Genomic DNA, 25,106 nt, shown 5'->3' on the forward strand with positions numbered 1-25,106 from the left:
TGAGTAGCTGGGATTACAGGCATGCACCACCACGCCTGGCTAATTTTTGCATTTTTGGAAGAGACAGGGTTTCACCATGTTGACCAGGCTGATCTCAAACTCCTGACCTTAGGTGATCTGCCCATCTTGGCCTCCTCAAGTGCTGGGATTACAGGTGTGAACCACCGCACCTGGCCTACTTGATACTTAAATAAACCCTCATTGGTCACCTCATGGAGGAAGCAGGGGACCTAACTCATTACTTTGAAAACTGAGTAGCAAAGGACAAGTTTCAAGCACACATTATGCCTTTTCTCTACAAAGTGTACCGTGCAAGGACTGCACATTTGATGAAGGGAGTTTTTCCTTCTGGATCATTTCAGCTCACAAGTGAAATGATAGAGTCACCACACCGCCACCCTGTCACAATCCCTGAAGAATTCAAGGATGGAGGACTGAGCACCAAGGGTTCCTGAGAGACAGCCAGGCGCTGGGAGCCTCCTGATGGAAGAACACACCCGCTCCTTTACAGACCGCATGCCGAAAACACTCAGATCTGAATCACATCAGGACTGTAGCTCTCACTACGCATTTGCAAGAAATATAGAGAACCAAGGAAAACATCAAAGGATGCAACATGATGCAATCAGCAAGCCTCACAGAACAACAGTTTGCCTGCAAGGGAAAAAATTTTAAAAATTTAAAAGATGCGCTGGGCACAGTGGCTCATGCCTGTAATCTCAGCATTTTGGGAGGCTGAGGCAGGAGGATCGCTTGAGCCCAGGAGTTTGAGACCAACCTGGGCAACATGGTGAAACCTCATCTCTATAATAATAATAATAATAATACAAAAAGTGGCCAGGCATGGTGGTGTGGGCCTGAAGTCCCAGCTATTTGGGAGGCTGAGGTGGGAGGATCACTAGAGCCCAAGAGTTCAAGGTTGCAGTGATATGTGATCCTGCCACTTGCACTCCAGCCTGGGCAAGAGAGCAAGACCTTGTCTCAAGAAAAGAACAATTTAAAATATAAGAGAGAAAGAGAGAGGAGAGGGTGGGAAACCTATGTAGTAAAAGAGATTTTATTTTATTTTTGAGACGGAGTCTCGCACTGTTGCCCAGACTGGCGTGCAGTGGCCGGATCTCAGCTCACTGCAAGCTCCACCTCCCGGGTTCATGACATTCTCCTGCCTCAGCCTCCTGAGTAGCTGGGACTACAGGCGCCCGCCACCACGCCCAGCTAGTATTTTTTTGTGTGTGTATTTTTAGTAGAGACGGGGTTTCACTGTGTGGGCCAAGATGGTCTCAATCTCCTGACCTCATGATCCACCTGCCTCAGCCTCCCAAAGTGCTGGCATTACAGGTGTGAGCCACCGCGCCCGGCCCATAAAAGGGACTTTATGTAGCAACCAACTGCAATATTGCAATGTGTGGATGTTATTTCAACTGCAACTCAAATGAATAAGCTGTAAAAAAATAAAGTTATGAGACAATCAAGGATAGGGACACTGGCTAGATATTTCATGCCATTTGGGTATTGTCAATTGTTTTAAAGTTTAGAAAACTGGAGGCTGGGCATGGTGGCTCATGAACCTTGGGAGGCTGAGGCAGGAGGGTGACTTGAGCCCAAGAATTTGAGACCAGCCTGGGTAACATAGTGAGAGCTCATCTCTACAAAAAAATCAAACAATTAGCCAGGCGTGGTGGCATGCACCTATGGTCTCAGCTACTCAGGAGGCTGAAGTGGGAGGCTCAGTTGAGCAGGGGAGGTTGAGGTTGTAATGAGCCCTGATCATGCCACTGTACTCTAGCCTGGGTGACAGAACAAGACCCTGTCTGGGAAAAAAAAAAAAAAAAAAAAGATTGAAAGTTCAGAAAATTCTATTGTGGTTTTCCTTTATTTATTTATTTATTTATTTATTTATTTATTTATTTATTTATTTTGAGATGGAGTCTCACTCTGTCGCTCAGGCTGGAGTGCAGTGGCGCAATCTTGGCTCACTACAAGCTCCGCCTCCCGGGTTCACGCCATTCTCCTGCCTCAGCCTCCGGATTAGCTAGGACTACAGGCGCCTGCCACAATGCCCGGCTAATTTTTTTGGTATTTTTAGTAGAGACAGGGTTTCACCATGTTAGCCAGGATGGTCTCGATCTCCTGACCTCGTTATCTGCCCACCTCAGCCTCCCAAAGTGCTGGGATCACAGGCGTGAGCCACTGCGCCCAGCCTGTGTCTTTATTTTTTAAAATGATTCTTGGTCAGGCGCAGTGGCTCATGGCCTGTAATCCCAGCACTTTGGGAGGCCAAAGTGGACAGATCACCTGAGGTCGGGAGTTCAAGACCAGCCTTACCAACATGAAGAAACCCCATCTCTAATAAAAATGAAAACATAAAAAATAAATAAATAAAAGAATAGTCAGGCATGGTGGCACATGCCTGTAAGCCTAGCTACTCAGGAGGCTGAGATAGGAGAATTGCTTGAACCTGGGAGGCAGAGGTTGTAGTGAGCTGAGATCCCAGCATTGCACTCCAGCCTGGGCAATAAGAGAGAAAGTCCATCTCAATTAAAAAAAAAAAAAAAGATTCTTATCAAAAATTAGCCAGGCGTGGTGGTGCGCACCTGTAATCCCAACTACTTGGGAGACTGAGGCACAAGAATCACTTGAATCTGGGTGGCGGAGGTTGCAGTGAGCTAAGATCATGCCACTGAACTCCAACCTTAACAACAGAGGGGGACATTCTCTCAAAAAAAAAAAAAACTTTCTTGTCTCTTAGGAATATCAAAATAATTATATTTGAACTGATGTGATGTGATCTCTGTGGTTTGCTTCAAAATGATCCAGGGAAGGGGAAAAGCTGGGTTAGAAATACAAAATGATTGGTCATGAATTGGGCATATTCAAGCAGGGTGATAGGGACATGGGATTCACTGTATGATTCTATTTTGTATATGTTTGGAATTCTCTATAGTAAATCTTTTTTTTTTTTCTTTTTCTTTAAGTATTAATCAGGGAAGCAGACTACTTCCTTTCAAATTACAGTTCTGCCATTTACTTGTGTGACCTTGAGCAAGTGAGTCAACCTTTCTGGGCCTATTTCCTCACCTGCAAAATGGAGATGATCACATCTACCTAACATCAAGGCCTGGAGCACAGTGGACTCGGTAGATACCCATGCAGTGGTTCCTTCTTTGATATGGGACCTGTGGTAGCCAGTCTCTGAGATGGCCACCGGTGATCCTGACTGCCTGGTGGTCACACCCTTGTGTAGTCACGTCTCACAATGGAGCAGGGGTCCTGGTCATCAGAGTGGCCAACAGAATATATCAGAAGTGATTTTATGTCACTTTTAAGATTAGGTTATCAATGACATGGCAACTTCTGTTTTTTCTTTTTTTTTTTTTTTTGAGACAGAGTCTTGCTCTGACGCCCAGGCTGAAGTGCAGTCGCGTGATCTTAGCTCACTGCAACCTCCACCTCCTGGGTTCAAGTGATTCTCCTGCCTCAGCCTACTAAGTAGCTGAGATTACAGGCATGCACCACCATGCACAGCTAATTTTTGTATTTTTAGTAGAGATGGGGTTTCACCATGTTGGCCAGGATGGTCTTGATTTCCTGACCTCGTGATCTGACCACCTCAGCCTTCCAAAGTTCTGGGATTACAGGCGTGAGCCACCGCACCTGGCCACTTCTGTTTCTGTCTTGATCACTCTCTCCCTTATTCTCCCTAGGGCAAGCCAGCTGCCATGGGAGCAGCCCTATACTGAGAGGCCCACATGGCAAGGAACTCAGGCCTCCAGCCAACAGCCATGGGAGGATGCCATCTTGGACACAGCTCCTCCTGCCCCAGTCAAGCCTTCAGATGACTGCAGCTCTGGGCAACCTCTTGACTACAACCTCTGGGGACCCTGAGCCAGAACCACCCAGCCGAGCTTCAGATGTGAGATAATAAATGTTTGTTATCTGTAGCTGCTAAGTTGAGGGAAATCTGTCATGCATCAATAGCTCCCTGCTACAGGCTCTAATGTTGAAGAAGTTCTTTCTGTTTTTGTTTGTTTGAAACAGAGTCTGACTCTGTCACCCAGGCTGGAGTGTAGTGTCAGGATCTCGGCTCACTGCGACCTCCATCTCCCAGGTTCAAACGATTCTCCTGCCTCAGCCTCCCAAGTAGCTGGGATTACACGTGCTTACTACCACGCCTGCCTAATTTTTGTATTTTTAGTAGAGACAGGGTTTGGCCATGTTTGTCAGGCTGGTCTCAGACTCCTGACCTCAGGTGATCCTCCTGCCTCTGCCTCTCAAAGCACTGGAATTACAGGCGTGAGCCACCGCGCCCAACCTGTTGAAGAGTTTTAACTCTGTATAAGGCATGTTGTTGTGTTAGGTGGTTTCAAGGGGCAGGAAAGCCAAGGAGAGGTTCCTTTTAGAAGCAGATGGTGAAATGAGGGGTCCCAGGCTTACTTGAGCAGAGTTGGGGGTGAATGGATGAGACCACGAGGACAGCTGTACTCACACTCACTTTTTTTTTTTCTATTATACTTTATGTTCTAAGGTACATGTGCACAACATGCAGGTTTGTTACATATGTATACATGTGCCATTGTGGAAGACAGCGTGGTGATTCCTCAAGGATCTAGAACTGGAAATACCATTTGACACTCACCTTTTAAGAAGGGGACTCGGAGTTATTAACTGATGGACAGAAAAGAGCAGAGAGGCCCGAGACTGACTTTCTAGAAGCCTGGAGCAGAAACCAACAGCCAGATGGCATGAAAAGAGGGAGTGGCCCACAGAGATTGCAGAAGTTACGGAGCCTTTATTCTTGTTTTTGTTTTCACCCCGAGTGGGGTTCTTTTTTTTTTTTTTTTGTACTGGAAGTAAAAAGTAGTATTCCCCCAGTTATATGCTTTTCATTTTCTTTTCTTTAATTAAAAATGATTTTTTTTTTTTTAGAAACAGGGTCTTGCTATATTGTCCAGGCTAGTCTTAAACTCCTGGGCCAAGCCCGCCTTGGCCTCCCAAAGTGTTGGGATTATAGGTGTGAGCCACTGTGCCTGGCCTTGTGCTTTTTCTTCTGAAGAGTTTCTAGATTCTGCTAGAAACTGGGTAAGATCTGAAGGCAGTAAATACTCACTTGTGTCTGTTACCTGGCTCTTGGGAGCTTCAGTTTCCTCATCTGTAAAATGGAGAGAGAATCTTGTCTTCCTTTGCATTTTTATTTTTGACCATTTTAATATTTCTGGAATCAGAGTGTGTCTATTAATGGTTGCAAATATTTAATATGGTGTTTATTTCTCACCTCTACTTCTTAAAAGCTATAACCAAATCAATGTACCCTAAAATGTATGGTATTCTAGAAACTATGGCCATCAGCAGGTTATTTAATGGGAGAATTGAGTGGTCATATTAACTCCTTCAGCAAATACTGAATCACTACCGCAACCTGGCCTATGGGAGGCTCGTAAAACTAGTTTATTTATTCTTTTTGAACAGCCTATAACTTTTTAAAAAGTATTTTTGTCCAGGCAAAAATCACAGGTGGCTCACACCTGTAATCCCAGCACTTTGGGAGGCTGAGGTGGGTGGATCGCTTGAGCTCAGGAGTTCAGGACCAGTCTGGGCAACATGGCGAAACCCCATCTCTACTAAAAATAATTTTTAAAAAAATTAGCCAGGCATGGTGGTGCACACCTGTGGTCTCAGCTATTTGGGAGGCTGCGGTGGGAGGATCACTTAAGCCTGGAAGGTAGAGGCTGCAGTGAGCCAAGATTGCGCCACTGTACTCCAGCCTGGGCAACAGAGCAAGATGCTGTCTCAAAAAATATACTTTGTTAAAAAAACAGTATTCCTGCTTTTTGTCAACAAAAGGATGTGCCAGATCCAGTCTGACTGGTTTCTGCCTCAAGACTTAGAATCATCTCCTTTCTAAGGAGTCCTGGGTTCTTTGAGTGGCAAAGAGAATGAAAGACCAAACTCTGGGGCCTGGGATTGTAGGTAAGAGGTGGTGGATGACTCTTAAAAAACAAACAAACAAACAACAACAACAAAACCACGTGATTTCTGGGCCACCTTTAGTAGTGACAGAGCTCAAAAAAGAAAATGTCCTTTTAGGATGCAACATCATTTCTGCAGTATCTCTCCCAAGAAGCATAACCTGGATGTAATCAGGAGAAATGTCAGACAGACCCAAATGAAGGTGTATTCCTCAACATTGCTGCCCTTTTACTCTCTAAATACGTCCGTGTCATGAGAAATAAAGAAAGACTCAGAATAGTTCCAGAATAACTAAATGCAATGGAGATCCTGGATTGAGTCGTCTTCTTTTTTTTTCTGATTCTCGCTCTGTCACCCAGGCTGGAGTGCAGTGCCATGATCTCAGCTCACTGCAACCTTCACCTCCTGGGTTCAAGCGATTCTCATTCCTCAGTCTCCTGAGTAGCAGGGATTAGAGGCACATGCCACCATGCCTAGCTAATTTTTGTATTTTAGTAGAGACGGGGTTTCACCAGTCTCAAACTGGTGAGCTCAGGCAATCCTCCCGCCTTGGCCTCCCAAAAGATTACAGGCATGAGCCACTGCCCAACTTCTGGATTGAACCTTGAACTGAGAGAAAACATTACTCTAAAGGACAATGGAATATGAACCATAGATTAGATAGTCTCTTAGTTTCTGTCATCGCACTCTGCTTACATAAGAGAATGTCCTTTTCTTACAGTACACATTGATGGCTGGACACAGTGGCTTAGGCCTGTAATCCCAGCACTTTGGGAGGCCAAGGCAGGAAGATCGCTTGAGCCTAGGAGTTTGAGACCAGCTGGGGCAACATAGTGAGACCTCATTTCTACAAAAAGTGAAAAATAAATTTAAAAAGTGCACATCGAAGTATTTAGGGGAAAGGGGGCATGATGTGTTAGTTACTCTCAAACACTTAGAGAATACACACACACACACACAATGTTGGCAATTAGGAAGACTCAGAAGCCAACTGGAAGAGGCTTCTACTGATCAACAATGGGACAATTTGAATAGCAATAAGAATATGTCTGCATCCATGAGTTTATATGATATGCGTGTGTGTGTGTGTGTGTGTGTGTGTGTGTGTGTGTGTCACAGTCTCATTCTGTCAGCCAGGCTAGAATGCAGCAGTGTGATCTTGGCTCACTGCAACCTCTGCCTCCTGGGTTCAAGTGATCCTCCTGCCTCAGCCTCCAGGGTAGCTGAGATTACAAGCATGTGCCATCATACCAGGCTAATTTTTGTATATTTAGTAGAGACAGGGTTTCGCCATGTTGGCCAGACTGGTCTCCAACTCCTGAGCTGACGTGATCCTCTCGCCTCGGCCTCCCAAATTGCTGGGGTTACTGGTGTGAGCCACTGCACTCATTCAGTTAGTGAATCTTGGTAAAATGTACACATCAGTTCTTCGTACTATTCTTGCTACCTTCTCGTAAGTCTGATATTATTTCAAAGTAAAAAGTTTTTTTTAAGTTATTTTAAGGACACTAATTCAAAATATCATTTTCCAATTCAACATATCTTGCTGCTATATTTTACATATTTCTTTCATTTGGGGTTTCATTAACCACTAAAAAATCCCCACCATGCTGCAAACAGTAAGTTTTGTCATTGCTGTGTGTATTTTAGGTTGCATGTTTATTTAGTGCTCCACATAATCACTAATGCTAAATTTGAAATGTCATTTAAATTGCCCAAGGATACAGAATTAAGTTTATGATCAACACATAAATGTTTTTAATTGATTTTCAACACTGCTTAAGAAACATTGAGTTTAATAAATTGAGCTTAGAGGCCAGACACAGTGGCTCACGCCTGTAGTCCCAGCACTTTGGGAGGCTGAGGTGGATGGATCACCTGAGGTCAGGAGTTCGAGACCAGCCTGGTCAACATGGTGAAACCCTGTCTCTACTAAAAATACAAAAATTAGCCGGGCATGGTGGCAGGCACCTGTAATCCCAGCTACTCAGGAGGCTGAGGGAGGAGAATCACTTGAACCCTGGAGGTAGAGATTGCAGTGAGCCAAGATCGTGCCACTGCACTCCAGCCTGGGCAACAGAGCAAGACTCCGTCTCAAAACAACAACAACAACAACAACAACAACACATAAACTGAGCTTAGAGCAACAACAATACATGTATAGAGAACCTCCAGTCTACCAGGTGGAGGGCCAGGTCAGAGGGCAGTGAACAGGCTGGACAAAGTCCTGTCTCCCAGACATTACTTATCTCTAGCAGGGAGGGGAAGGAGCTGAGGAGTGATTTCCACCCAGGGTGCAAAGTGTCATTAATAGGTAAACGGAGCCACAATCAAAATATTCAACAACAGATATGGGATGACTACTGTCCAGTGAGAATGGCCAATGGAGCAGGGTTCCATCAGCTGGTCCTGGTGTTCGAGGTTCTGACCCTTTAGTTCTGGCAGCTTGTCCCAGCAGGGTATCCATGAGGCTCTCGGCTCTTTACTGACATTTTAACCAACATGGGGACCCAAGAGGTGGACACAACAGCTGACCATCAGACCTAGGTAGACACTGGGGTTGTGGGGGCTAAGGAGAGATGCCTCGTTTAGAGAACACTGCTTAACAGTGATGTAGATTAGGGTCTACGGGACATGGGGATTTTTGGGGTGATGAAAATGTTTGGAAATTAGACTGTGGTGATGGGTGTACAACCTTGTAAATATACTAAAAACCAATGAATTAAATACTTTAAAGGGGTGAATTTTGTATATGAAATCTATCTCAATTTTAAAATTTATTTTAAATTTTGTTTTAAAGATCTAAGGACAAATTTAGGAAGCAGAGACAGCAGCGTATATAAAGGCCAGGGGCCAAGCAGGAACATGGGGTTCAGGGTGAGTGGCCTTGGATGGCCTCAGATGTCCATATGCACAGCCTGACCCTGTGGCCGGCCTGTCCATACAGGGCCCTCAGGCCCCTGGAGGTGGCTTCAAGAGGTTAATGGAGAAAACCATGGCATCAGGGAGGAATTCCAACTCAAGGCCTCTTGGGCCCCTGGAAAATGCTTTCACTGGGATAATATTTTCTCACCACTGTTTTCAGGGCTGGGGTCGGAGGCTGCAACCTCAGGTGCTCATAGGGCCAGGCAAAGCTGAGAAATAAGTCTACTGAGTGGGTGAGGGCTGAAGCTCACCCACAGGCAACTCCCTGCAACTCCAGCCCATTCTTCCGGCTCTAACAGATTTCCAAAAGAAGCCAGCAGGCCGGGCACAGTAGCTCATGCCTGGAATCCCAGCACCTTGGGAGGCCAAGGCAAGAGGATCGCTTGAGGCTGGAGCCTGAGACCAACCTGGGCAACTAGAGAGACCCCATCTCCACAAAGAACAACAACAACAAAAGTAGCCGGTGTGGTGGTACATGCCTGTAATCCCAGCTACTCAGAAGGCTGAGGCGGGAGGATCACTTGAGCCCAGGAGCTCGAGGCTGCTGTGAACTATGATCATGCCACTGCACTCCCGCCCAGACCACAGACTTAGACGTTGTCTTTAAAACAAACAAACAAACAAGCCAGCAATCATATTTTTAAAACCTACTTTAGTGAAGTAAAATTCACATCCCACAAAATTAACCATTTTAAAGTGAACAATTCAGTGGCATGAAGGGAACAATTCACACTGTTGTCCCCAACGTTTCCATCACTCCAAAGCAAAACCCTGTACCTCTTGGGCAGTTTCACCCCATTCTCCCCGCTCCTCCCAGATCCTGGCAGCCACCAATCTGCCTCTGTCTCAGTGTGTTCATCTATTCTAAGCAATCCAGATTTTCAATGTAATCTTTTCTTTTTCTTTCTTTTTTTCAGACAGAGTCTCGCTCTGTCGCCCAGGCTGGAGTGCAGTGGTGCAATCTTGACTCACTGCAACCTCCTGGGTTCAAGCGATTCTCATGCCTCAGCCTCCCGAGCAGTGGGGATTACAGGTGCACGCCACCACGCCTGACTAATTTTTGTATTTTTAGTAGAGACAGGGTTTCACCATGTTGGCCAGGCTGGTGTTTAACTCCTAGCCTCAAGTGATCTGCCCACCTCAGCCTTCCAAAGTGCTGGGATTACAGGGTTGAGCCACCACGCCCGGCCTAATGTGATCTTTTCTAATTGTAAATTTTAAATTCAAATGAATGTAAAATATCTCCCTGGCTGACAAGAGCATGCCTGAGGCTTGGAGTCAGTTGGCTGACTGTCACTTTGCAATTTTTATTCTAAAGTATGTTAAAGTCCAGGGGAGAAATACATCTGTATTTTAATGCAGGGAATCCATGAACATGATTTGTGGCTATCTCTGAGTCATCTCAGAAGCCGGCTTGCTCCTGTCATGAGTGAAGGGTGAGCAGGGGGCCATGGAACCCCCAAGGCTGGGCTCCACATGAAGAGGACTCCTCAGGGCTGAAGAAAGTCCCCTGGACCCTTTTTAAAATCACATTTCGCTTTACTCTCTCAAGTTTCCTTGCTTCAGTCATTGCTTATATGTTTATTGTCTTCTCCCTAAGTAAAATGTCAGCTCCAGGAAGACAGGGACCAAGCCTATCTGGTTTTTTCTGTGGCCCCTAGAAATGTGCTTGGCACACAAAGGTCCTTGAAAATGTTTGTTGGTTTAATGAACAAATGAATGAGCAAAAGAATAAACCAGTGGTTCTCAAAGAGATGGGTGATCTGGAGTGTCCCCCAGCAATGTCTGGAGACATTTTGGTTGTCACAATGGGGGCTGTACCGGCATCTACAGGATAAGGCCAGGGATGGTGCAAAGCATCCTATGATGCACAGGACAGCCCCATAATAGAGAATGACCTGGCCCCAAATGGCAAAAGTGCTAACCTTGAAATAAATGAATGATTAAATATTTGGCCGGATGCGGTGGCTCACGCCCTGAATCCCCAGCACTTTGGGAGGCTGAGGCGGGTGGATCGCTTGAGGTCAGGAGTTCGAGACCAGCCTGCGCAACACAGTGAATCCTCATCTCTACTAAAAATACAAAACGTAGCCAGGCATGGTGATACATGCCTGTAATCCCAGCTACTCAGGACGCTGAAGCAGGAGAATCACTTGAACCTGGGAGGCAAAGGTTGCAGTGAGCCGAGGTTGTGCCACTGTACTCTGGCCTGGGTGACAGAGCAACACTGTCTCAAAAATAAAAAAATAAAAGAACTAAATATTCCAGGTCCATGCAGTCAAGCTGCTGTCTAAGATAAAACATCAAAGAACCTGACCAATGTCCTCTCCCAAATGTCCTCCCAGATTATGTGGGTCACAGGTCAGCAGAAATCACCCCTCAGTGATTTGATTTTATTTTATTTTTGAGACAGAGTTTCATTTTGTTGCCCAGGCTGGAGTACAGTGGCACAATCTCGGCTCACTGCAATCTCCACCTCCTGGGTTCAAGCAATTCTCCTGCCTCAACCTCCTGAATAGCTGGGATTACAGGCGCCTGCCACCACGTCCAGGTGATTTTTGTATTTTAGTAGAGACAGGGTTTCACCATGTTGCCCAGGCTGGTCTTGAACTCCTGAGCTCAGGCAACCCACCTGTCTTGGCCTCCCAAAGTGCATGGATTACAGACACGAGCCACCGCACCCAGCCCTTCAGTGATTTTATTGTGGGCGCAGCTTATGCAACAATTTCATGTGAACAAGAAATATAAATAAGAGGAAGTTAAACTGCCTTAGATGTAAGGAGTTAATTTCAAAATATGTAATTCTGTGCCCTAATCAAAGAGAACCGAAATCTGTCTAGTTCCCTGATTCTGTGGGTTATTTTCCTTCGTAATCATGAACCTTCCTTAAAATTAAACAATCAGCTCTTGATGGGACCTGCTTATGTGTCATATTTCTATAATTTCAAAATAGATTTTAAAGAGCTGGTGACAATACAATACAACTTTGTTCCCAAAAGCTCAGGGGACAGGGGTTTGGATAAGGGGTCCTCACTCATCGAGGTGAGCAGAACTCCTGGAAAATCAACAAAGAAAAGCTAAACGTCTTCTCCTTAGTGTGTGGGAGCGTGATGTGGTGTGTGCATGTCTGTGCATGGGTGCCAGTTAGAGATGTACTAATGTTGATTTTAGAGGATGAGTGCCCACCAAGGCGTCATCAATACCATCACCTGTAACCTCTCCTTCCTTGCCCTTACACCTCCGGCTTCTCTTGGTCAATGTCACAAACAGAAGTGTTAGAAGGTGCTTTCAGTTCCCTCAAATACAAATTTCACTTATCCAAATCCAAACCCCAGACAGAGAGGGGATAATCTAAATCAGAGATCTCAACCAGGGGCAATCTGGCTGCGAGGGCACACTTGGTTACGTCAGGAGACATGTTTGGTTGTCACAGCTGAGGAGTTGGAAGCTACTGGCATGTAGTGGGTGGGGGCCAGAGGTGCTGCCCAGCATCCTTGGATGCACAGGACATCCCTACAACATAGAATGATCTGCCTCAAATATCCACAGTGCCAAGGCTGTGAAGCTGCTCTAAAGAGTGGTCAATTCTGCATTAGCATTTACAGGAGGAAAATATAAAGTACTCCCCAGGGTGAGCCGAAGATGGAAGCCCTGAATCTGCCGTTCTCACGGCAAAGCTCATGCTGAGTGTCTTGCCCTGAGAGTATCTGCACACAATGTAATGCAAGATATGGAGTCTAGAGCCCAATTCTAAGGGTTCAAATCTCCTCTTTTTTCTTTTTAGAGGTGGGGTCTTGCTATGTTGTCAAAGCTGGACTCGAACTCCTGAACTGAAGCCATCCTTCCACCTCAGCCTCCTTAGTAACTGGGATTACAGGGGCACGCCACTGTGTCAGGCTCAAATGCCCTTCTTGAAGTGAACAGGTATGTGACATTGAGCAAGTCACTCAACTCTCTCTCTTAGCCTGTCTTTTTAACCTTGACTTTGAGAAAATAAGAGTGCCTAGGTTTGTAATGAAGACGAAATGAATTATGCTAAATAAAAAACCCGGAATAGTGCTTGCATACAGTAAGTGCTGGGGAAGTGTTTGCTATTGTTATTTTTCATTCAACGTAAGTTCCCCCCAAAAAGCAGCCAACAATTTCAACGGGGGCTTACGTTCAGGACTGCTGTTGTATCCAATGGCAGATAAAGTGACTGCTGAAGACTTCTTGAAAGACAAAACTTACTTTGATGGGCTAGTTAGGGATTTTCAGGGGTGATTTTTACTTTACATGTTTGCCTGAAGACCTGGGCCCACTAACATGTGACTTCTGTAGCGTCTGAGACCACAGGACAATGATCTTCTCAAAATGACATTCACTAGGCTCAACAAGGACCAACCAAGAAATACTACCCAGACTGGGCACAGTGCCTCACACCTTTAATCCCAGCACTTTGGGAGGCCAAGGCGGGAGGATCACTTGAGGCTAGAGTTTGAGACCCTGTCTCTACAATATAATAAAATAAAATAAAATTAGTAGGGCGCAGTAGTGCATGCTTGTATTCCCAGCTACTGAGGAGGCTGAGAAGGGAGGACTGCTTGAGCTCAGGAGGTTGAGGCTGCAGTGAGCCATGATTACACCGCTGCACTCCAGCCTGGGCAACAGAGCGAGACCTTATACCCCCACAACTCCGCAAAAGAAAAAGAAACACTGGCCAGACGCCACACACAAAACCAGCTCTGACAACTGGGACCAAAATTAGATCTAAGAAATCTGTCTGTGGCAGGAAGACACTCTCCTACTTTGGGAGGGAATTCATGGGAGCCCATGACCTTTGGGTTCAGAGGAATTCTGTGAAAACAGTGCCTTGAAAGCATAAAATAACTTTCCATAGGAAGACAGTTTCCAACTCCAGGGAGAACCCCAGAGTGACGGGGTGAGCTGAGAACATGCCTCTGCACAGCCCAGGATGTGGAAGTCACACTCTTGATCAGAATAACAGGTGCCACTTATGAAACCCACAAGGGGCATCGGGAGCCCTGCCAGGTCCCCTAAACACATTGTTCACCTCATTTAATCATCTTTTTACAACCTTACAGTATAGCCAACATCATCCCCATTTTACAGAAGAGAAAACTGGGGACCCAGAAGGTGCGGTGGTCACTGTTCAAATTCAAGGTCACTGTGAGTCAAGGGTTAACATCAGGCTTGGGCTGATGAGGGCCTGCCTGGGAATGACCCTGGCCTCCCATAGCACAGAGGCTCCACGAGGACTGTGGTATCTGCCACCCACTGCCACTGCACTGGAGGGACTGAGTTGGCCAGCAGGCCTTGGGTCTGGGTAAACAGAGTCATAGAAAAGGTTGGTGGGAAACGGAGGCTACAGCTTCTATGATTGAAGGTAACCCACAGTGCTTTGGCTCTCGCCTGTGGCAGCCAGACACAATTCTTGTAGTGCTAGAGCAAAAGGAGCTATGTGGGTGCAGGGCCTAGATCTCCCAATGAGCTCAAGATGCTCTATCTCTGCCTTCCTATAGAGCTGAGAAAACACAGTTTTATATCAAAGCCTATTTGCATCTGCCAGCTTGGGCCCAGAACTGTACTGTGGGGGTGCAGGCACTTGGCTAGGGAGTGGTAGAATCAAGACCCAGGTCTGTCTGACCTAAAGCCCAGGCTCCTCCTGCATCCCAAGGCAGCTGGAAACCCACAACACTCACTCACTCACAGCTGGTCTGAAACACGGCATGGCTAAAACAGAGTTACCATAAGGCCCAGCAATTCCACTCCTAGGTATGTGCCCAAGAGAACCCAAAATGTATGCCCCCAAAAAACATTCATAGCAACATTATTCATAACAACACAAAAGCAGAAACAACTCAAATGCCCATCAACCTATGAATGGATAAACAAAAGTGGTATGTCCACACAATGGGTGATTATTTGACCATCAAAAGGAATGAAATAATGATAAACACCAAAACCAGGATGAACCTGGAAAATGTGCTAAGTGAAAGAAGCCGGACAAAAAGCCACATATTATACAAAACAGGTGTCACCTAGACTGGGCTAAGGGATACCCAGATCACATCTGGGTCTGTGAAGGTGTTTCTGGGAAAAAAAATTAGCATTTGAATTGGCGGACTGAGAAAAGAAGCTCCACCCTCATGCAGTGGCTCAGGGCTGTAATCCCAGCACTTTGAGGGGCCAAGGCGGGAGGATCACTTGAGCTCTGGAGCTCAAGACCAGCCTGGGCAACATAGTGAGACCCCATTTCTACAAAAAAATAGAAAAATTAGCCAGGCGTGGTGGTGCATGCCTGTAGTCCCAGCTACTCAGGGGGCTGAGGCAGGAGGATCAATTGAGCCTGGGAGGTGGAGGTTGCAGTGAGTTGAGATCACACCATAGTACTCCAGCCTGAGTGACAGAGCAAGACCCTGTCTCAAAAAAAAAAAAAAAAGAAAAGAAAAGGAAAGGAAAAAGAAGGCCCACCCTTCCCAGTCCGGATGGGCATTATCCAATCCTTTGAGGGCTTGAATACGACAACAAAGAAAGGAAGAGGGAATTTCCTCTCCCTGCTTAAGCTGGGATAGCCGTCCCCATCTCCTCTGAGACATCACACCTCCTGGCTTTGGGGCCTCTGGAGTCAGACTAGGACTTACATGTTGGATCCTCTGTTCTGGGGCTTTCAGATTCAGACTGAGACACTGTAGGCTCCCCTGGTTCCCAGGCCTTCGGGCTAGGATGGGTTGTATGCCACCAGCGTTCCTTGGTCTGCTGCTTGTGGATGGCAGACCGTGGGACTTCTCAGCCTCCATAGTGGCATGAATTAATCCCTCAACATAAACCTCTTTCTACATATTTGTAGATATCCCATTGGTTTTGTTTCTTTGGAGATCCCTGACTAACCCAGATTTCATTTACACGAAATGTCCGGAATAGGCAAATTCATAGGAACAGAAAGTAGATTAGTGGTTCTCAGGGGCTTGGGGAAGGGGAAAATGGGTAGGGACTGTTTAATGGGTACAGGGTTCCCATTTGGCACAGTGAAAATCTTTTGGAACTACATAGTAGTAATGGAAGTACAACCTTGTGAATGTACCAAAACCAAGACCGAATCATACACTTTTAAAGAATAAATTGGTGGAATGTGAATTATATTTCTTTTTATTTGTTTGTTTCATTTTGTCTTGGAGACAAGGTCTTGCTCTGTGATGTGATAATGGCTCACTGCAGCCTCCACCTCCCAGGCTCAAGCAATCTTCCTACCTCAGCCTCCCAAGTACCCGGGACTACAGGTGTGTGCCACCATGTCTGGCTACTTTTTGCATTTTTTGTAGATACGGGGCTTTGCCATGTTGCCCAGGCTGGTCTCAAAACTCCTGGCCTCAGCAATCCATCTGCCTCAGCCTTCCAAAGTGCTGGAATTACAGGCGTGAGCCACAATGCCTGGCCATAAATTATATTAAACACACACACACACGTACAAACATACACACGCACACTGACATTCTAAAAGCAAAGGAAACAAAAGTACAAATACACCACTTTGGGAAGCCAAGGCGGGCAAATCACGAGGTCAGGAGATTGAGACCATCCTGGCTAACACTGTGAAACCCTTTCGCTACTAAAAATACAAAAAATTAGCCAGGTGTGGTGGCAGGTACCTGTAGTCCCAGCTACTTGGGAGGCTGAGGCAGGAGAATGGTGTGAACCCGGGAGGCAGAACTTGCAGTGAGCCGAGATCACGCCACTGCACTCCAGCCTCGGGGATAGAGCAAGACTCCATATAAAAAAATAAAAAATAAATAAAGTACAAAGAGGCAAATGGAATTACATTAAACCTAAAAACTTTTGTGCATTGGAAGACACAATCAACAGAATAAAAAGGCAGCCTATAGAATAAGAGAAAATGTTAATATCCAGAATAAAGAACTCAACAACAAAAATCCAATAACCTGATTTTTAAAATGGGCAAGAGACTTGAATAGACATTTCTCCAAATGTGATATACAAATGGACATGTAGCACATGAAAAAATGCTCAGCATCTTTAACCATTAGGGATATGCCAATCTAAACCACAATGAAATAACATAGTTATCACACCCATGAGGATGGTCACTATCAAAAACACAGACAATAACAATGTTGGCCAGGATATGGAGAAACTAGAACCCTTGTACAGTGTCGGTAAGATTGTAAAATGGTGCAACTTATGTGGAAAACGGTATGGTAGTTCCTCAAAAAATTCAAAATAGAACTACCATAGGATCCAGCAATCTCACTTTTGGGTATATGGCCAAAAGAATTGAAAGCAGAGTCTCAAAGAGAGATTTGCATAACCACGTTCATTGCAGTACTATTCACAATAGCAAGAGGTACAAGCATACCCCAGTGGATGAATGGGTAAATAAAACATAGTTTATTCATATCATGGCATTATTATCCAGCCTTAAAAAGAAACGAAATTCTGGCACATTTTACAACACGGGTGACCCTTGAGGACATTATGCTAAGTGAAATAAGCCAGTCAAAAAAGGACAAACACTGTATGATTCTACTTTTATGGGGTCCCTAGAGTAGTCAAATGCATACAGACAGAAAGGAGAATGGTATTTACCAGGGGCTGGGGGAAGGAGAGTTGTTAAACGGTACAGAGTTTCAGTTTTGCGAGATGAAAACGCTCTGTTTCACAACAATGTGACTATACTTAAACTACTAAACTGTATAATTTAAAATGACTAAGATGGAATTTTATGCGTGGGTTTTTTTTTCTTTTTTTAAATCACAGTTTTTAAAGTTGAAGAAAAGTAAAAGAAATAAAATGTTTGTCCACCGGGGAAAAACACACACAGCAAGGCTAATGTTTCCTCTATGTGCCCAGCTCTGTTGTGGAATTACACCCTCCACTTATCCTGCAAGATGCGACGTACTCCCCAGGGCCCCCCACCACAACACTGCACCTCACTGACCTGGAACCAGGGACAGAAACAGCAGAGACCAGAGCTCCATCCCCAGGGCTTAGCCCAGCACCTGCCCCGGCAGATGCTGGATAAATATTTACTAAATAAACTGTATAGTAACCGCGTGGTGAAGTCAGGCTGATACAATTATCCCCATTTTACAGACTGGCCAATGGAGGCCCAGCAAAGCAAGGTGACCTGTCCAAAAATCATAAAGCCAGAAAGTGGTTAAGGAAGAGATGAACCCAATGTCCCAGACTCCTGTGACAGGCCCCCTTCCACAGCATCACCTCCTTTCGATGTCAGCCTGGAATCCATTTCAACAAGGGATTTACAAATAACCATTTTCACTCTGCACTAGTGATTCGTAACTTTTGTGGATCATGGGCCCATTTGATAATCCAATTAATGTTTGGAGCCTTTGGGAGGTCAAGGCAGAGAGATCGCTTGAGTCCAGGAGTTCAAGATCAGCCTGGGCAACACAGCAAGACCCTGTCTTATAAACAAACAAACAAAGTTTGGATCCTTTTCCTAAAACAACACACATATGAAACTTAGATAATAGTTTTCAGAGGTTTCCTGAACGCCTGAAGCCCATCTGTAGACCTCAGTTAAGAATTCCTTTCTAGGCTGGGCACAGTGGCTCACGCCTGTAATCCCAGCACTTTGGGAGGCTAAGGTACGAGGATCATGCAAGATAAGGAGTTCGAGACCAGCCTGACCAACATGAGGAAACCCTGTCTCTACTACAAATACAAAATTAGCCAGCATGGTGGCACATACCTGTAATCCCAGCTACTCAGGAGGCTGAGGCAGGAGAATCACTTGAACTCGGGAGGCGGAGGTTGCAGTGAGCCGAGATCATACCACGGCACTCCAGCCTGGGCAAAAAGAGAGAAACTCCATCTCCAAAAAAAAAAAAAAAAAAAATTCCCTTTCTACACTGCTATCCGGGTAAGTTAATTTGTTCTCAGGATTTTAGAGCCATCTCTACATTCCTATGCATCGCAATCATCTGGGGGTGCTATTTAAATTTATGTTTCTAGGCCCATCCCCTGTGAATCTGGTTAAATAAGTCCAGGGCCAGACCTAGGAATCTGCATTAGGCACACCGAGGATTCTGGGATGGGTGGCTCTCAAACATACCCACCTGGATGCATGAACTGCTGCCTCCCAGATCTCTGATTACAGCCCTGGTGGCTTCTCCAGCTCCTGGCCTCTCCTCCCAGCTGTCCACTGGCTACTAGAATGTTCCAACACAGCCTAACAAGGACCACTCTGAACTCAACATCTTTCCTCCAAAAGTGCTTCTTCACCTGAGTCACCAGACCACCAGCCTGAGCGTCACCCTGATGATTCCCGTCCCCACCCTACATCTTGACCATCAGCAAGGTGGGCGGGTTCTACCTCCCCTGTGCCTCTGGGCCCCTTTCCTCCATCATCCCTGCCAGTGCCTTGGTCTGATCTCCTACCCTCCTTCTACCCGAACAACCCAGCCTCCATCCTGCAATCCTCATATCACTGCCCTGAGCAAAATCCTTCCACGGTGACTGAACTCTGGAACTGCCCTGCCCAATGCCACAGTCATATGTGGCTATTTACATTCAATTTGATTAAAGTAAATAATATCGAAACATCAGTCGCCCTGGCCACATTTCAGCTGTTCAGTCACCACAGGTGGCTGGGGCCACCGTGCTGCACAGCACAGATAAAGGCACAGCCCCATCCTCTAGAACGTTCAGTGGACAATGCACCTCCAGAGCTTGGAGCTTGGTTGCTGAGCGCTGCAGGGTCTGGCCCCAATCTCCACTCAGGCCACTCACCAGCACCTGGGTCTTGAGCCACACGGAACCATCCTAAACTCATGACCTTCCCTCCAGGCCTCCCCATGGTATATCTACCCCTCCCAGCCTAACCAACTCCTACCCCACCTGTGGGTCCCAGCTTAGCTGTTTCCTCCTCCTCTGGCCAGGGTAAGAGCCCCAGCTTCTGCCTATCCCCGCATTTAAAATACTGAGCTCTGGCCAGACGCGGTGGCTGACACCTGTAATCTCAGCACTGTGGGAGGCCAAAGCACGCAGATCACCTGAGATCAGGAGTTTGAGACCAGCCTGGCCAATATGGTAAAACCCCATCTCTACTAAAACAAAACAAAACAAAACAAAGAAAAAAAACACACCAATTAGCCAAGTATGGTGGCGTGCACCTGTAGTCCCAGCTACTTGGGAGACTGAAGCAGGAGAATTGCTTGAACCCAGGAGGCAGAGGTTGCAATGAGCCTAGTTTGCACCACTGTGCTCCAGTGTGGGTGACAGAGCGAGACTCCATCTCAAAAACAAAAACAAAAACAAAACAAAACAAAACAAAACACAAATACTGAGTTGTAACAGCCACCGGTATGCCTACTCCCACCCCACAAATCAGTGGTTTTCAACCGGGGGCAAGTTTGCCCCATAGAGGATATTTGGCAATGCCTGAGACTTTATGGATGGGCTGCTACTGGCATCTGGTGAATAGAGGCCAGGGATGCTGCTCAACATCCTATGGTGCACAGGACACTCCCTATAGCAAAGAAGTATCTGGCCTAAAACGTCAGGAGTGCTGAGATTAAGCAACCCTGCCCTAGATTGCGCAACCCGTAAAGGCAGGAGTGGAGTCCTGAACTCTGCATATCCCCAGCCACTAGCCCAGAGTTGGGCATACAGGAGATGCTCAATAGAGATTGAACACATATGAGTTCAGATGTTCTAGAAGATTCTTTACCCAGGATTCCAGTTCTCCTGCAGTGTCTTCCCTTAAAGACAATCACTGGCCATTATGGTGGGATGAATAATAGCCTCTGAAAATATCCAGGTCTTGGATGGGTGCAGTGGCTCATACCTATAATCCCAGGGCTTTGAGAGGCTGACGCAGGAAGAGTACTTGAGGCTGGAAGTTCCAGATCAGCCTGGACAGCATAGCAAAACCCCATTTCTACAAAATTAAATTTTTAAAAAATTAGCCAGGGGTGGTGGCAACCCTTATAGTCCTAGCTACTTGGGAGGCTGAGGCAGGAGGATCTCTTGAACCCAAAAGTTTGAGGTTCCAGTAAGCCATAATTGTACCACTGCACTATAGCCTTGGCAACAGAGTAAAACCCTGTCTCAAAAAAAAGAAATCTAGGTTCTAATCCTCAGAAATTGTGAAGGCTACCTTATATGACACAAGGGACTTTGCAGATGTAATTTAATTAAGAATTTTTTTTGTAGCCTCTGCCTCCTGGGTTCAAGTGATTCTCCTTCCCCAACCTCCTGAGTGGCTGAGATTACAGGTCGTGCCACTATACCTGGCAATTTTTTTTTTTTTTTTTTTGAGACGGAGTCTCACTCTGTCTCCCAGGCTGGAGTGCAGTGGCCGGATCTCGGCTCACTGCAAGCTCTGCCTCCCGGGTTCATGCCATTCTCCTGCCTCAGCCTCCTGAGTAGCTGGGACTACAGGCGCCCGCCACCTCGCCTGGCTAGTTTTTTGTATTTTTAAGTAGAGACGGGGTTTCACCATGTTAGCCAGGATGGTCTCGATCTCCTGACCTCATGATCCACCCATCTCGGCCTCCCAAAGTGCTGGCTTGAGCCACCGCGCCCGGCCTACCTGGCTAATTTTTATAGCTTTTGGTACAGACAGGGTTTCACCATGTTGGCCAGGTTGGTCACAAAATTCTAACCTCAAGTGATCTGCCCACCTTGGATTCCCAAAGTGCTGGGATTATTTATGGATGTGAGTCACTGCACTCAGCATATAATTAAGGATCTTGAGATGCAAAGGTTATCCTAGATGATCTGGGTGGACCCTAAATGCCATCACAACAGTCCTTACAAGAAAGAGGCACAGGGAAACTTCTCTCTCTCTCTCTCTCTCTCTCTCTCTCTCTCACACACACACATACACACACACACACACACACACATATCACCTGACCATGGAACAGAGAGAGATCTGAACATGCTATAATGTTGGCCTTGAAGGTGGAGGAACAGGCCACAAGCCACAGAATGCCAGCAGCCACCAAAAGCTGGAAAAGGCAAAGAACAGATTTTCCCCTAGTTCTTCCAAAGGGAGTATGGCCTTGCTGCCACCTTGGTTTCAGCCCAGGAACACTGACTGTGGACTTTTGGCCTCCAGAACTGCAGGAGAATAAACTTCTTTGGTCTTAAGCCAAGATGATAATGGTAATTTGTTCTAGCGGTCATAGAAAACTAACACAGTCTATTCCTTTCCGGGGTTTATTAGAGAGTTTAATATTAAAAACAGAGACTTAACAAGGAATGGCATTTAGGTGCCAAGGCCCATTCCATGCCTACTGGCTCTGATAGCTGGAAGGAGAGATAGGGCTGAATTGGGTGGGTGAGTGAGGCTGAGCCGTGGGTGTTTCTAGAAGGGGCTGCTGCCGCCTGGGCCATCGGTAACCACGTTCACGGGTCACTCCTCATGCTTTGGTCCTGCCACCTTCTGGGATGCTAGAGGTCTCAGGCAGTTAAGTGACTTGACCCAGGACTAGCCTGTCTAACTAGACTCAGCAGGGATAGGAATAAAACTCCAAGCCCTCTTCCACGTGTCCAGTCCACTGCCAAGCTTGCTCCCCTCTAGCCTCAGTGGCTTTCTCTGATCTTACAACATAGCCCCAGGGCCTTTGGGCTTGCTGCTCCTTCAGCTTGGAACACTCTTTCTCTGGAGTCTCCCATGGCTGGCCGCTTCTCATCATTCAGGTCTCAGCTCAAATGTCACCTCCTCAGAGAGGCCCTCCAATGGCTGCACTAAGGCAAGTGGCCTTCTCTAGTTACCTTCTCTTTCATCACAGGGCTGAATTTCTTCTCACATTCAATTATCTCATTAATCTCTTTGCCTGTTCAACATCAGCTCCACCCCTTCTTCCTGCTTCTCCCAATGCAGGCTCCAGGAGGGCAGGGACCTTTTCTGATGTGTTCACAGATACGTCCCCAGACCCAGGCCTGGCACACAGTAGGTGCTCAATATATTTTGAATGAATGAGTAAATGAATGAATTTGCAGCTTTGGGGAACGCCTGACACAAGCTCCATCCCAACACACCTGATCTTGGCTTTCCTAAAGGCCAGCTCCTCCTCGTTTCCAAAGTCCAGGGACACATCCTCCGTATCGTCCACCAGGGCCTGGGGGGACAGCAAGGGCAGGTGGCAGGCCCAAGCGCGGTGCACACCCCGACCCCACCCGCCCTGTCCTCCTGGGCTTGGACTCCATTCGCACCCCCACTGGGTTCCCAAGTGGACCCTCGGAGCTGGCGGGGCCCCTCCGCTGCGGCCGCAGTGGCAAAGCCCTCTCCACCCTCCCGACCACCGGGTGCAGCTCAGCCCCAGGCCCCGGCGCATCCCTCCTCCTCCTCCCGGCTTCTCCAGCGCTCCAGTAGGCTCCTCTCGTCCCCGCCCCACCTCCAGCCCCAGCATCCCCGTGGCCCTACCTGCTTCATAACCCTCCCAGGAGCCCACCTGGCGCCCAGGCCCAGGGCTCCAGCTCTACCCGTCGCCGGTGAAGGGCTCGGACGCCGGGCGGGCGGATGCGGGCAGCGGGCGGTGGACGCTGAGGGTCTGGGCCTGCGCCCTGTGGGGCCGCCTCAGCGCAGGTTCTCGGGTGGGGCGGGGCGCTCGGGGCCCAGGGCGCAGTCGCGGGCTGGGGAGGGGGCTTGGCGCGCCGCGGACGCGCCGGGGAGAGAAGGCGGCGGCAGGGAGGGAACAGCCTGGGGAACTGCGGACAGAGATACTGGGAGGAATGGGAGTGGGGCGGGGGGCGGTGGGGGTAGGCTGCGTCAGCGAATGGTGTGGACAGCGCATAAACGTGAATGGAGTGAATGATAAGGCAAGGAATGAATGTCAGTGGTGGGCAGCCACATTCAGGGTTGGGAGAAATCCTGTGTTTCCCAACAGTCTCTGCGCGCAAGAAATTCCCAGGAACCTTGTGAAAAGCAGATTCTCAGGCCCGGCCCAGGGGATGTGGAAGGCCTGGAGTGGGGCCCTAGAATCTGCCTTCCCCGCCCCGCCCCGCCCCGCCACCAAAAAGAAAGAAAGAAAAGGGCCTCGCTGTCGCCCAGGCTGGAGAGCAATGGTGCCATCATAGCTCACTGTGCCCTCAAATTCCTGGGCTCAAGCAATCCTCCCGCCTCAGCCTCCCGAATAGCTGGGACCACAGGCTGCACCACTACACCTGGCTAATTTTTTATTTTTTTGTAGAGAGGAGGGTCTCACTATGTTGCCCAGGCTAGTCTTGAACACCTAGGTTCAAGCCATCCTCCTACCTCAGCCTCCTAGTGTTCGATTACAGGAGTGGGTCACCACACCCAGCCTCATCTGCCTTTTAAGGGGTGATGCTGCTGCAGTCACAGCTTCAGAACCACAATGAGATCTGCGTGCATCGCCATGCCAGGCACTTATTAAACACAAAATTATTAGTAGTATTAATATTATGATTGACAGTAATAGTAGTGTTTCTTGATGTGGAAGTCTTCCTGGGTAACTCCCCGGAAAGAAAACTTATTACCTGAGGGTTTTCCTGGCCCAGGACACAGTGACTCTCCTCTCCTGTGTGCCCTCTCCCTGTCCTGAACCCCCACCCACGGGCAGAGGTCTGAGCATCAGGATGCCAAAGCCACTGGTCCTGCCCTTTGCCTCGCGCCATGGGCAATAGGTACATGTACCCCGCCCCTGGTGACTCCAAAGTGGGCCCCTGGGCCACAAGCCCCTGACACATTTTCCCCACTGCTGGTCTCCATGGGCGGAGGCGGAGGCAGGAGCTGCCTCATCTCTGATCCTGGGCCTGGGTTCCAGGATTTCTGCCCTCCGCCCCCACCCCAATTCCCTAAGCTGACCCCACAAGAGGCCTGCCAGGTGTGTGTGCAGGGAGAGTGCTTTCTCCTATGCCATCTCTCTCTCTCTCTTTTTTTTTTTTTTTTTTTGAGATGGAGTTTCCCTCTTGTTGCCCAGGCTGGAGTGCAATGGTGCGATCTCTGCTCACTGCAACCCCTGCCTCCCGGGTTCCTGTAATTCTCTTGCCTCAGCTTCCCAAGTAGTGAGATTACAGCTGCCTGCCACCAACCCGGGTAATGTCTGTATTTTGTATTTTTAGTAGAGAGGGGGTTTCACCATGTTGGCCAGGCTGGTCTCCAACTCTTGACCTCGGGTGATCCACCCACCTTGGCCTCCCAAAGAGCTGGGATTATAGGCATGAGCCACTGCACCCAGCCTCTACTATGCCATCTTTGGGAA

The 25,106-nt window shown here is 47.4% G+C and overlaps 1 protein-coding gene across 26 annotated transcripts in view; it reads right to left on the reverse strand.

Moving 5' to 3' along the window:
* TVP23A (trans-golgi network vesicle protein 23 homolog A) overlaps positions 1 to 23,485 on the reverse strand; it is a 62,069-nt gene extending 38,584 nt beyond the window's left edge. For 23 of the 26 annotated variants that reach the window (XR_012429246.1, XR_012429241.1, XR_012429247.1 and 20 more), the window contains exons 1-2: positions 23,309 to 23,485; positions 22,924 to 23,003 (exon numbers count right to left, since the gene is read on the reverse strand). Coding sequence is in view for 7 of the 26 variants with exons in the window: in XM_074027735.1 (XP_073883836.1) it covers positions 22,924 to 23,003; positions 23,309 to 23,317 (89 nt within the window). In the remaining 19 variants the exon portion in view is untranslated. The remainder of the gene's footprint in view (positions 1 to 22,923; positions 23,004 to 23,308) is intronic. The other 3 variants (XR_012429249.1, XR_012429248.1, XM_074027739.1) reach the window with 1 other exon arrangement.
* Positions 23,486 to 25,106: the final 1,621 nt, after the last annotated feature.

This window comes from Macaca fascicularis, chromosome 20, assembly GCF_037993035.2.
Source record: "Macaca fascicularis isolate 582-1 chromosome 20, T2T-MFA8v1.1".
NCBI classification, from domain to species: domain Eukaryota; kingdom Metazoa; phylum Chordata; class Mammalia; order Primates; family Cercopithecidae; genus Macaca; species Macaca fascicularis.